This window comes from Aythya marila (assembly GCF_965140915.1).
Source record: "Aythya marila genome assembly, chromosome: 8".
NCBI classification, from domain to species: domain Eukaryota; kingdom Metazoa; phylum Chordata; class Aves; order Anseriformes; family Anatidae; genus Aythya; species Aythya marila.
In genome coordinates, this window is record NC_139049.1 from 8,005,089 (window position 1) to 8,018,758 (window position 13,670).

At 40.4% G+C, this 13,670-nt stretch overlaps 1 protein-coding gene across 8 annotated transcripts in view; it reads left to right on the forward strand.

The window, feature by feature from the left end:
* Nucleotides 1-11,321: 11,321 nt before the first annotated feature.
* Nucleotides 11,322-13,670, forward strand: part of KCNT2 (potassium sodium-activated channel subfamily T member 2) — a 150,269-nt gene continuing 147,920 nt past the window's right edge. For all 8 annotated transcript variants that reach the window (XM_082766176.1, XM_082766175.1, XM_082766177.1 and 5 more), the window contains exon 1: nt 11,322-11,545. In XM_082766176.1, the coding sequence (XP_082622302.1) occupies nt 11,451-11,545 (95 nt within the window). In that variant the 5' untranslated portion in view covers nt 11,322-11,450. The remainder of the gene's footprint in view (nt 11,546-13,670) is intronic.

Consider the following 13,670-nt stretch of genomic DNA (forward strand, 5'->3'; position numbering starts at 1 on the left):
AGCTGCTTGGGGGAGGACGTAGAAGAAGGTAATGGGGGGAAGGTGTTTATAGTTTGAGTTTCTCACTGCTCTAGCTTGTTAGTAATAGGTAATAAATTACATTAATCTCCCTGTGTTGTCTTTTATCCTTGACAATAATTGTTGAGTGATCTCCCTGTTCTTATCTCTACCCTTGAGACCTTTTCATTGTATTTTCTCTCCTCTTTCCCTTTGAGTAAAACCACCACAACCACACACTGTTATGTGGTGGTGTCTGACTAGCATGGAGAATACATAGATATGTGCTTCCAAAAAGACACATAACATATCCTCATGATAACTGGCTTAGGTAGTCTACTGGTATAGGTTAAGAGAGTGTTTAGAAGAGAGATTCCAAATCAAGCCTGAATTCCAAAGCAGTGAATTTTTTTTTTCCTTCTCAAAATACAGCTGGAGTTTTTTTTTTTTTTTTTTTTTTTTTTTTTTTTTTGTCTTTTATTTATTTACACCTAGACTGTGTTTCCAGTTATCCATTTAAAGGAATAGCCTTGCTGAAAACTAGCATTCAGTTGTTTCACCTACAAGAAATCTGCCAGACAGTAAAACACCTCTTCCTTTCCCTCCCTCTTTCTATTGCCAAGTGGTTCATAAGTGGAAAATGATCTCTCACCCTGCTCCATGACCTTGTGATGATTGGCCTGCATCCATTTTGCAGGTACTGGTGCATACCTGATCGATAAAGATTATTTTATTTTATTTTTTTCACCTGTCTAAGCTGAGTTCTAAAAAACACCTTCTCACAGAACAGCACTGTAAAAATCTTTAATTCTTTTCATTCTGTGGTACAGAACAATGTGCTTCTGCATACAACAGTGCTCTTATCTGCACCAGGATAGCATCGTTTGTCTTCTCTGCATCAATCTCACTGCATGCATTTACATGTTTCTGTACGAGTGAGCTGTTGAGTCCAAAAGCAAGTTTCCTTACAGCAGGAAGGAGCTACTCACCAGTCAGCCTCACCTCACTGTCCAATAGGGTCATGGAAGAGATTCTTCTGGACACTATGCTGAAGTATATGGAAGACATAGAGGTGATTCTGAGCCAGCATAGCTTCCCCAAAGGCAAATAGTGCCTGGCTAATCCAGTAGCCTTCTCTGATTGAGTTACTGCATCAGCAGAGAGGGAAGAGCAACTGATGGCATCTATCTGGACTTCCTGTAAGGCCTCTAACATAGTCCCCCAGAACATTCTTGCCTCTAAATAGGAGACATATGGACTTGATGAATGGCATGTTAGATAGATAAGGAATTGGCTGGATGGCCACATCCAGAGAGTTACAGTCAATGGCTCAGTGTCCAAATGGGAACCAGTAACAAATGATGTCCCTCAGGGGTCCCTACTGGAACTAGTACTGTTTAATATCTTTTTTAATAATATGGATAGTGGGATTGAGTGCACCCTCAGCAAATTTGCAGACCACACCAAGCTGGTTGGTGCTCTTGATAATGCTACAGGGAAGGGATGACATCCAGAGCGACCTTGATGGGCTTGAAAAGTGGGCCCAGGTGAACCTTGTGAAGTTTAGCAAGGCCAGGTGAAAAATCCTGCACCTGGGTCAGAGCAATCCTCAACATCACTACAGACTGGGTGATGAATTGATTGAGAGCAGCCCTGCAGTGGAGAATTTGGGCTTGTTGGTTGATGTAAAAATGGATATGAGCTAGCAACATAGGCTTGCAGCCCAGAAAGCCAGTTGTATCCTGGACTAAATAAAAAGCAGCACGGTAGTAGGTTGAGGGAGGTGATTCTCCCCCTCTGCTCTCATGAGAGCCCACCTGGAATACTGTATCCAGTTCTGGGGTCCCCAGTACAAGAAAAATATGGACCTATTATACAAGGTCTATGGAAGCACAATGAAAGTCTCTGATAAAGCCACTGTCTTCCAGCAAGGAATTTGTGATGCCTAGTAATAGCAGTTCAGCTAGTCTCTGCTAGAATAGCACCTCTGACTGGTATAATTACAGCATGTTCTGACAGCATGCTTGCTGTCACACCTGATTCTAACAATACCAATACAGCTTGTAGCATTCTAGAAACAGTCAGTTTTGCTCAAAAATCTTCAGAAAGGAGTCCTATCTTACTATCTTAATAGTGAGATTATCTTTTCATTGTCAACAACTGTTCGTCTCTCCCAGTGGTAGAGAACTCCAATTCATAACATTACGTATCACTTAATACCTACAATTACAACCTAATGGTGTAACAGGGAAAAATTGCCCAGTTTGCTTAGGCATGTAATTAGCCAGCAATCACTGAGCTATTCATTTGGGATCAGTATCAACAATACATCAGATAGGACACTTAACAGAAAAATGCTAACAAGCACCTAACAAATTTCTAAACGTCCTTTCACTACCAATCTCCAAAGTTTCTATTCATGCACACAAATCCATGTGCACCTACTCACAGAGAGTTATATGCACAGTCCCCCTCTCACATAGCTCCTGTTGGAGATGTGGGTTCTTAATGTGTACTTTTACCGCTCATCAAAGTCTGTTAATGCACATACTGGGGAGTAAGCACCACCCAAGGTCACAAACACATACAGGTGTGCATACCTACATGTTGCACCCTGAACTGTCTCTGCCCTCACTGGATGCAAGTTGCTTGTATTTGATGGTGCAGATGCTCCAGCTGGCCTAGGGAAAAGCCATGTTGCTGGTGGGCCAACATTCAAGAGTTAAGCCCAGCTGCTCTGCTTTTTGACAGCTTCTCTGTTCCCACTGTTCTCCCTACTGCTACAAACTTTCCTTCATTCCTTGTAACACTTGTCCAAACTGGGACCTCCCTTGTTTCAAAAATTACTCTGTAACTCTCTCATTACTGTTTAAGCTGTCTGATAGTCATCAACTCGTTAAATGTGGTCAGCTGTGGCATACGGAGTCTCATACACTTTTGGGTGCTTTAACTTGGATTCACATCTTAATGGCTGTTTTTCAGGCCATTTCACCAAGGGTGGTATATGTAAACACCCATGGAAATAGAAAAGCAATTTTAGGATTTATTTGAATATTGCTTTATCTTCTAATGCAAAATATATATTGACATGTTCAGGTAGGATTTTGCAGCCATGATGGAGGACCTATCATGCCCACTTCTAAATAATCTGTACTTTAAATAAATGTTATATTATAAATTTGACATTTTCTGTAATTTTTATTAAGAATTATCGTAACTTTATTATAAATTACAATAATTTTTGTTATAAATTTGCAACATGTAAGTATGCACACCCATGTACGTGACCTTATGTGGTGCTTACTTCCCAGTATGTGCATTAACAGATTTTGATGAGCAGTACACGTACTCATTAAGAACCCACCTCTGTTTAATTGCCATCTCATTCTCCTAGCTTGGTACTCTGTAGTCAAAAGAAAAGCAAAAGTTACTTGAAAAGTGCTCTTTGCAAAAAAAAAAAAAAAAAAATTGTCTCCTACATAAAAGCAGTTGTTACTACCTCTAGTTTAAACTAAGTTCTATTTACAGCCCAGTGAAGATCTACTGGAAGGCAGTTCAGAGGACATCACCATTTCCTCCCACATTGCTCTGCCCTGCCACAGTGCTACCATCCCAATTGTTCCTATAGTTTCTGTTACTGGTCACCATGGATGTCAGAGCACTGTGGCATATAAGGGCCAGGGATGGCCCTGAAGTGGATACAGCTCCTTTTGGGATCTGTGCTATGGTGGTGCTGCTTATAAGAACACATAGATCAGGTGATATTGAATGCCCTGTGTCTGAAACAACATTACAAGGTTCATGCTTGCAATACAGAATCATGCTCACCAGACTGTGTAAAGCAGGCCGTCTACCTACCAAGGTTTCAGTTCAATTAAACAATTGAAACAAACAAACACAAAACCTTCTCCAGTTTTTTATACTTTGAGAGGAATAATCAAATTGAAAATTCCTCAGTTTTCTCCTTCTCCCCTAGCTTTACGGTGACCTTAAAACTCTGTTCTCACTTTGGGCTATTTCAGTCTGTTACTGTTTCTGAATCACTATCAAACCTTTTGCTCCAGCAGAACAGTCTGTATACTGCACAGTCATTTACCAAATGTAGAAAGAAAGGAAGACTCCAAGAATACTTTTTCTTTGAAGTTTAAATAAACATTTTTCCTGTAGTTTTTGCATGCCAAACAATGCAGTATTGTACTCCAAAAGGTGTATCAGGCAGTAAAATGAAGAGAGATGCAAAATCAACATGAAGAACACACAGTAAGAAAATAAATAGGATCATTAAATCTTTCAAGGTTTATAAGAATAGCAGTGTACTTCTTTTGGAACAAGCTCCTGGTATAGTCTGAAACTGGTGCTGCTGCTTGTTATGATTAGTTATGATTAAAAGCTTTTGTAAAGTTTCATTTTGTATTAGTAATATTCCCCCAAAGGCTGTGTCCTCTTGAAGGACAATTAAAACTATCAGCAACTATTCTCGTTTGCATATCCAGCATACAAGCCAGCTACCTAGCAAAGAGATAACATAAGCATTTCTTTCTGTAGAAAAACTGTAGAAACTGATAGTTATTTAGGCTATGGTCATACACAGACTGCCCTCCTCATTCTCCTTATGGTAAGATTCAGAATGAACCAAAATTGGATCTTATCCCTAATAGCTAAGAATCTAACAAGCCACAACAAACGTACATTTAAACAAACAAAAAGAGGGTTCAAACCAATATGTTCATGTTGACCTAATTTACTACTGAGATCTTTTTGAGAAAAGGATGCGAAAGAGATCAGAGTGGCATTGCTATTGCTATGGTAGTTCTCTTGCAGCAAGGGAGAAGAAAACGATGACGCTTTCAAATGTGTGGGAACAGAGACTTTTGTTAGGGAAAGATGCAAAACAGAAGTAAACATTTGAATAGAAAATGACATAATAGAATACAGAAAAGTCCAGGCAGCCCTTGGAAGTGAAATGGAAATAAGTAGTGGATCTTTTATCTAACAGATACAATGTTATGGTGACAAAAATGGGGAAGGTAATCAAGGCTGCCTTTAGCTGAGCAGCAATAGACATAAAATTATGGGCCTAGGAAAGAATACATTTTAGATTACATGAAATAAATGTGCAAGAAATAGATCTAACTAGATTTAAAATTACAGTCTCAAGGGCCCTAGAATTGTTGCACTGGTCAGCAACATGCCCTTTGCTTTCCACCAACCTCAAGAAGCACAAGCGTTGGGTCAAAGTAAAATAGAATGCTACAACCAACAATTGAAGGTCATTTTGCCCTCTTGCTACTCAATAAGAACCCACTTGGGCAACATGCCCTGAGCTATAGCTAAGTTTTATAGTGGTGATATATATGCTTTTTACACATACAGTCAAAATTGCTGTCTACAAGCTTTCATGGTTAAATTCATTAAGGCGTCCTCTAGATAATCATTTTACACTGTTGTAATTTTTAGTCCTATACTCCATATTAGTAAATAATAGTTTTGTATTGTGGTAGTCAAAGAGGGGGAGTCCTCAAAATAGAACTCTCACCAGTTTCTGATATTGGCTTGGTTTAGCCTTTCACATCCATTCAGACTGCTGGCCCCTCAGTCCAGCACACCTAACTTTTTTCCTACAAGGCATCCATGTTCTGTGCTTCAGAACACATCTATGTGCTCTTTCCATTTGAGCTTTGCACCCATTAGTTTCTTGCTTTTTAAAAATATAGTAACTTTTTTTTTTTTTTTAAATAAAAGTACTGTTTTCTAACTGAGGAGTATACTCCTCCCCCCCCCCCCCCCCCCCACTACTGCATCTCTATTTTCTAAGATAAATAATATTTATCAGGAAAGACTCTTCAGAATTATACCTAGGCATGTTTTAACAGACAATGTCATTATGATTTTTTTTTTTCCTATTGAAAAATCTACCTTTGGAGGGTATTTTGGAAGTGAAATTGCAGATAAGTAAAATGTATTTAAACAATATTTGATTAATTTATCTAAACCACTGTTCATTTTATGTTATGTGAATAATGAATCCCCAAACTTTCCATTCAGCCAGCAAATCTGCAGAATTATCTTGTGCGCTTTCCAGTGGTGCCAGTACTCTAGACCCTTGTTCCAGTCTTAACCATGAAACCACACAAACACACTCAAGAGAGTTGATCAATGCACAGAAATGTGGAAATAGAGTTTGAAAAGTAGTTACCTAAACATCCAGATACTTCTTGGTTCCGGGATGGAGGAGGTGGAGGGGATATCTAAGAAGCACCAGGGCAGAGAAAAAAAAAAAGCTTCAAAATAAGTTTGAGTTTTTGTCATTTATTTTTCAGTTAAACATTTTTTAAAATCATGTTTAGCTGTTTACCAGCACCACAAGACTAATAGGAAAAAGCATGCCAACTTTACAGAGAAGGCATTTCCTCTTACTGTTTTTCACTACCACCTAGACTACTGGCCTATGGGAAGCGTCTTGTATATGCCTACTTAGTGAGTTAACTGAATATCGAAGACAATATTAGTCTATCATCTTCCTTAAAAGGATAATACTTGCAAATTACTGCTGAGTATTACAGAACCATTTAAAATAATTTAGTATGCACTTGTTTCATACATGCCCTTTTCTTCTTCACCTTTTGTTTGAGAGGCTTATCTTTAAACAGTGTTCTTTCCTGTCTAACCACAACCTAACAACACTGTGTAGAAGAATAAAAACAATAGGGTCATAAGCTTATCAGATATGTCAGACAACATTTATTGTCTCTGAATCTGGTATACAATTGAAAAGCAATGGAGGGAACAGAAATTAAGAATTGTGTCTGATAAGGACTATTTCATCTCCTCAATGCAAAGGACCATCACCACATCAAAATGCACCACTTTATCTCAGGCAACATTCTACTCTAACTGTTTGCAGTCAAGTTTTGCTTTGATTTACCTGAAGAACTGTAAGTATCAATACCAACAGCAAAGAATGTTCCAGTGTCAGTAAATAAACTGAATAATAAAAACATACAATCTTTTTGAGGAAGGTATCAAAAACTAACCAGTTAATCTGATTTACTTGATTACAACAAAATGCACAATTCAGACTTACATAAACGGGAAAGACATCATTAATAAATAATATATACCTCCATATACACTGCAAGTGTTCCAAAACATACAGAAGTCATTAACATTGTGCCAGCATATGCTTTTACCTATACATCAACAAAAATATGAGTAACCTAAAAAGGAAACTTAAATGCTTTTTTTCTATTTTCCATACCTTAGTATGAGCCAAGATTTATATAAACACTAGCAAAAAACTCAGCAACAAAGTTCTTACTCTGCCTCCCTTAATCTTCAGGGTTACCCACCTGTACCTAATCAGTAAAAAAGTTTAAAGAAGACAGATTAATTCAAGTCTATTTTCAGTTTCCAAGACTGTGTCACAGGTGTTTCTGATACTTCTCAGGGCTGCCATCCCCTGAGACTAAAAACTCATATTCCTTGAAAGAAGTGAGTGTAGCTCACAGCTTTTCTTTAACACTTCAAGCATAGCAGAAAGAAATCCTAGCTTGAGCACAGTGACCCAGTAAAACAGCTTGTGTATAAGAGCATTTATCTCCACGCAGAAGATTCAGTGTCTCTTCAGCTTGAAGATGTTCAAGGGGGTTTAAGTCCTAATCAAAATATTAGATTCAGATAACTAAAAACCTAGCTCTGTCCAATTTTATACACTTAAGAGCTTTTCTGAAAAAGTACAGCCTAATTTTATACAAAAGTATAGTCCAATTTTGTACACTTAAGTCCAATTTTTATACACTTAAGAACTTTTCTGAAAAAAACTTTTCCTAGTCACTTTTATGAGTGACTAGGCCTCATACTGTCAGAAAGGAAGAACAGTTATTTTATAACGCAAAGAGTTTATATTACTTTAGAGAATAAAATTAAGTTTCCGTATATATTGAGTGACTATAGACTCAGTTATGAGTTTGCTTTTTATTTACTCTGCTCAGCTATTTACCAGGGTGCTAGTATGCCAGATACCTACTACCATTTTGAAAAGCATTTCTGTGGTAGAAGAAGTGCAAAAGCTTCTACTGTTACTTAGCTCCTCAAGCATGAAAACAAATGTTAGATTAATCAATTAGGGTGGAAAAATTAATGAGGCTGTTAGAAGATACAGTAGACACACAATTAATTTCTCATCTGACCTATGATTCACAGACTTCAGAAAAGGACTATAGTTAGCCCAAACCCTATTTTACTTGTACAACAGATCATTATAATATATAGTTTCCCTCTGCTTCAAGTGAAGGAACAAACACAGAGACCAAGTTTTCGCAAGATGAGAAAACACAGGGGCAGAGCAAGGAAACAATGTTTTCTAAGAAGAGACACCTTGCTTGGGTGGAGAAACAGCTAAGAAGAAAAAAATAACTGCACATAACAAGTATTCTAATGGAAAAAGATCCTGTACTTTTTTGTTTGTTTTTTTTTTAAATTAGAGTTTTAGAGAACTCTGACTTCAGAATGCAGCATGGTAAAACTGGCAAGAATGTGGCAGCAGGCTAATTCACTATGTTATTTATTTCTCATATCAGCCAAAGCAAAGAGTGACTTACCTTTGAACTGTTGACACATATGTGCATCTGTCTTGCTTAATCTAACAAGCCCTTATGAGAAGCACATTGTGAACTCTGAATGCAACAAACTCTGAAAAAGGGCAAGCATCATCCCCCCTGTTATCCCAACGTTTTACAAGACTTGGGCTACAACATCCCACTCTCTAAGAAACAGCAATCAGAGAAGCAGTGCTTTAGAACTCTACACTAAAGAAACAATGAAAGATGCGTTGTCTGTAACAACAGAGGAGATAACCCAAGTCCCCAGTTAGTCATCTTGGTCACTTGTAGAAATCTTTCCACAGCAGTATGAAGCTTAAAGTCAGATTCTCAGCAGGGCACATCACTATTATGCAGTACACTCCAAGTACACTTGCCATGCTTCAGCTGATCCCATTTGTGCCAGCTTTTAACTAGCTTACACAGAAATCCAACTGGATGGAAGATAGAAGGCTCAATCTTCAATGCACAAAATGAACGTAAGCATCTAGTTAAGCATGCAGTATTTAGACCACATTTAGGGATTAACTTCTCACTTAGTCCCAGAACCAGCAAAGACTAAAAACCTCATTCAAACTTAAACATTACACCAGTGTCACACTGTGAGTTACTTCATTTTAATAAAGAAACACTACTACTGAAGAGCTTAGATGAAGACCTAACCAGGGAAGGCAAATCATGACAGTCAGGGAAAATGTAACAGTATTTTTGTTTACTAAAGCTGTGGCATTACATACTGAGTATGACTATAATACATATGACAGTCTAGATTACAGTGTACCTTTAAGAAGAAATCTAAAAAACTTTCTTTGCTATTTCAATTCGGACAGTGAATTCAAAGAGATCTTCATATTGGTAATATGCACTTCCTCAGTCATGTGGGGAGTTAGAGTAGTTCCTAGAATGTCTCCCACTTTCAGTCATTGGCCACAAATTTCAATGTTCAGTTTTCTTTTTCTTGCACAATTCAGAGACTTTAAAGGAGTAAAATAAGATTTCAGACAAACATTGCAACTTTGGTCATCCACAGATTACTTGCTTGATTTCAACAATATCACTCAAATATGGTACAGTCTGGTCTCACTCAAAACAGTTACTAACACAGAAAAAAATCTGGCTTGGGAAACAATGCGCTAGAAATGTTTTCAGAGATGAACCAATTCAAGTACAAACCAAGATGTCCGCTTCTGTGAGAAGAGAAAAAAAAAAAGAGAGAGAGAACAAAAAAAGCATTATAGTGTCTGCTTTGATGCCCTTAGTTGTTGGTCTGATCTGTATTGACCTCAAAAAAAAAAAAAAAAAAAAAAAAAAGGAATGCTAGTATGCAACTAGTGTTTTATTTTATTTTATTTTATTTTTAACAAGGAAAGTAAATTTTTCATCAGACTATATTCTGTAAAATAAATTTTTATATCCACATACAATCTTACACATTCAACATGTAGCCAAATCTTATAAGATGGATGATTACACTGAAAAAGTATAGGAAAAAATGGCGAAGGATTGTGCAAAACACCCACGTATATTAATAAGAAGTGTTTGATTGATGCTTGCTTGCACAGAAAACTAAAATTGTAGTTTATTGAACCTTTAAACTCACACAAACCTACTGCTGAGATAAATAAGTCTTCCCTATCTTATGATGGCTTGTTGCTGCTCTGCTGTAGCTGCACTAGCTCTTCTGCCAGCACTTAGGGTGAACCTAGGTTTGGGAAAGTGACAGAAATTAAAATTAACCCAGAAAAAAAAAAAAAAAGTTATTTTTCGGCTGCATGGGTTGCAAATTCAGTATGTGTGGGGAATAAGTAGCCAGGGAGAGAGGAAGCGTACAAATGACCCCTCTGCCAGCTCTGCCCCTTCGTTAAGGCCTGTCAACATACAGGCGAGGCAGAACCACCTGGCCACCAGGCACTGCTCAAGAACCTCAGTGACCCTGGAGCATCCCCACGAAGGGACTGTGCTGGATGCATTTTGCCATTTCAGAGGTGCCTGTGCTCCCTTGGTAGATAGACCAGCCCAAACTGGGGAGCCAGGAGAGCCCCTTTTTGGGGAGCCAGCCGTGGCAGCTGTGTGGCTGCGCACCCCCTGGGTTCTTACAGGGCCTGGGCACTGCTCCTCCTCTGTTGGACAAAGCCCTGAACCATTATAGCACCAGCTCACCAGTGGCTTACCGCATCTGCACGTGTGGCTTCAGAGAGCTGGCACGAAGCAGGACGAGCCATTTCCCAGAGCCGTGCTTTAACCCAAGGGACTACAGGTGGGCAGGGGACAAAGGTAGGGGACAGCGGGCTCGGCTGAACAGCTGTCAGTAACGCGGGGCTGCGCAGACACTCCCTACAGCCGGAGCAACCAAAACCAAAGGAACAAACCCAAACACGCGGCCCCCAGGGTTTATACTGGCGTTGCATCCCTGGCGTGGGTCCTACACCGGGGCACCCCCAGGTGCAACCAGCGGGGGCTCAGCCCCCCGCCGCAGGGCCCGCTCAGCCCCTGCCCCTCGTGCCAGCGGGGCGCCTCCCATTGGCCGGCAGTGCAGAAATCCCCGCCCTTCTGCTTGAATATGCTAATCAGCGCCCACCCCATTGGCTGGCCCGGCGGCGGCGGCTCCGAACGACATTTGCATGGCGGCGGGCAGCTCCTTTGTTGTCAACGGCGGCGGGCGGCGCGCGTGCTCGCCAGGGCTGCCTGGGTGGGTGGGTGGGTGCGCGCCGCCGAGGCCGCCCCACCGCCGCCCCCGGCGACCGTCACCCGCGGAGGGACGGCGCGGCGCCCCCCCGGCTCGGCGGCTGAGGGGGGACGCCGGGGAGCGCCGCTTCGCCACCTCCTCCTCCTCCTCCTCCTCCACCAGGCAGGATGGTGGACCTGGACAGCGAGGTGCCCCCGCTGCCGCCGCGGTACCGCTTTCGGGACCTGCTGCTGGGCGAGCAGGGCTGGCAGAGCGACGACAGGTGAGAGGGGGGTGGCAGGACCCCGCCTGCCCCGCGGTGCGTGAGGGGGCTGCCGCGGCCGGGCGCTGAGGGGAGGCAGCCACCTCACCGCCCCTCGGCGGGGGCTGCGCGTGTTAAAACGCCCGGGGTGGCCGATTGGCACGCTTCTTGTGCTAGCTCTTAGGCTGAGGCGTAGCCACCGCTCGCCGATTTATGAATTATTCCCTTTACTAAGAAAATCAGCTAACGCCGTTAGAAGAAACAAGAACAGACGGCGGTGTGTGGTTAATTGCAAGGCGCGATGCAGAACTCAGGGGCAGCAGGAGGGCTGTGCCGCGGCTTGACCACGCATCCCATCCCCGCGTGTCGGGAAGCTGCTACACGATCCAACCTGGCAAAATTGCGTGCGAGAACCACTTTGCACGGGCAATTTATTATGGTTAAATGACAGGGAAACAAAATTGTCTGCTCGTATACAGTGGCATGCTGGATCGATTTTAATCCAATACTTTTATATAGCCAGAATGAGTCATGCTTTAACTCAGCAGCCAGAAACTTTGAATTTAATGCTAATCTAACCGTTTTCAGATTGTAGCCACATTCCTAAGAAAGATGGATTCTCCCTGGTAATCATGCAAATACGGAACTTGGTGTTAGCTCTGTTTATGGGAACATGGTATACGTTGAAAAACTAAATTAGGTGTATTAAGACAGTTTTGAAATGGTGAATGATGTCTTAAGATGATCACAAAAATGAATGCTGTTGATTGGAAATGATGGCGTTGTAAGTGTGTTGCATTAGTTTAACACACTGCCGAGATGTTTATCAAAGCATGGTTTTATATTTAAAATATTAATTAAACCATAGGTATATTCAGTGTTCACAATTTCTGATGACAGTATTCTTTGAGATTTTAGAAAATGTGGATCTTGGCAACTTATACCTACATTTTACTTTCCACTGGCATAAGAAAATAAAAAACACAACTTTTCTTATTTTACCAGCTAGGATTTCGATGGCTAAAATAAACAAAATATTCTCTATACATTTTCTCTTTGGACCACTCCATGACAATACTTTGCCAGCTCTAGGTCAAACTTCTGCCAAGTACTTCCCTGATACCAGTTGTTTGACTTTCCTAAACTTTATAAAGTTACGTTCTATGGAGGAAGTGTTGCCTGGTCTCAGCAGAAAATAGTGCATAAGCACCTGCACAAACCACAGCACCTCTTTAGATATAGAAATTTCAATTTCAAGTCTGTGTCTGCTTGATGAAATATATAGAAATAGGCCTTGGAAAACATTGATAGTGGAGTTATAGCATGACAGTATTACAGAGCATAATTATAGATGGAAAATTATGCCTAAGGACTAGTGGAAAATGAATAGTTACTTCTAGTTATTTTGTTGATATTCATTCAAGCAATGTAAGGAAGATCTCTGGACACATATAGAAATAAAAAATACGAACCACAAAATAAGAACCTGGGACTGCAAATGGCTAGCAGAAATGGCTTTCCAGATCTTCAGGTGTTGTCCTCTGCCAGGGCTAGGCACAGCTGCGGTGTGGGGGTAGGCTGCACAGTTGTTTCCCCACAACACAAACAGGATCCCACTTTACATGAGGCTGTCATAGCAGCACTCCTCTCTTCCAGCTCTGCAAGTTACCATAGCAGTCTTTTCTGATGCTAGTTTTCTGTTAACTGAACAAAGTCCATTCTTAAAAAAAAAAGAAATTTGAGTTTGTTTGTCCACCTTACTATAGGATTCTGTTGAGATTCTTGTATTTCTGTATTCAAGGATCTCTTCTAATACTAACATGTTACTCCATGCCATGTTATTTTGCTACTAGTATGAAAAGCATACTCTGCGCAGAAATACTGTCAAATGGAATATTTCAAATATTACACCTACTTTCATGAAATGTTTAATGAAAGAGACAACAAACCTGTGGGGACCCTAAGATAAATTGTTACTTTGTAATAATTAGTCAAAGGAGCAATATCACAAGTATGCCTTTATTTTATATTATTCTTTTTCTTTGCAACCTTAAATGGTCCGAGTTTGGTTTTGGTGAATTATGTTTCTAGTGCTATCTTCTAATTAATGTGTAATACAGATATTGCCAAAGGTGTTGCTTGCACT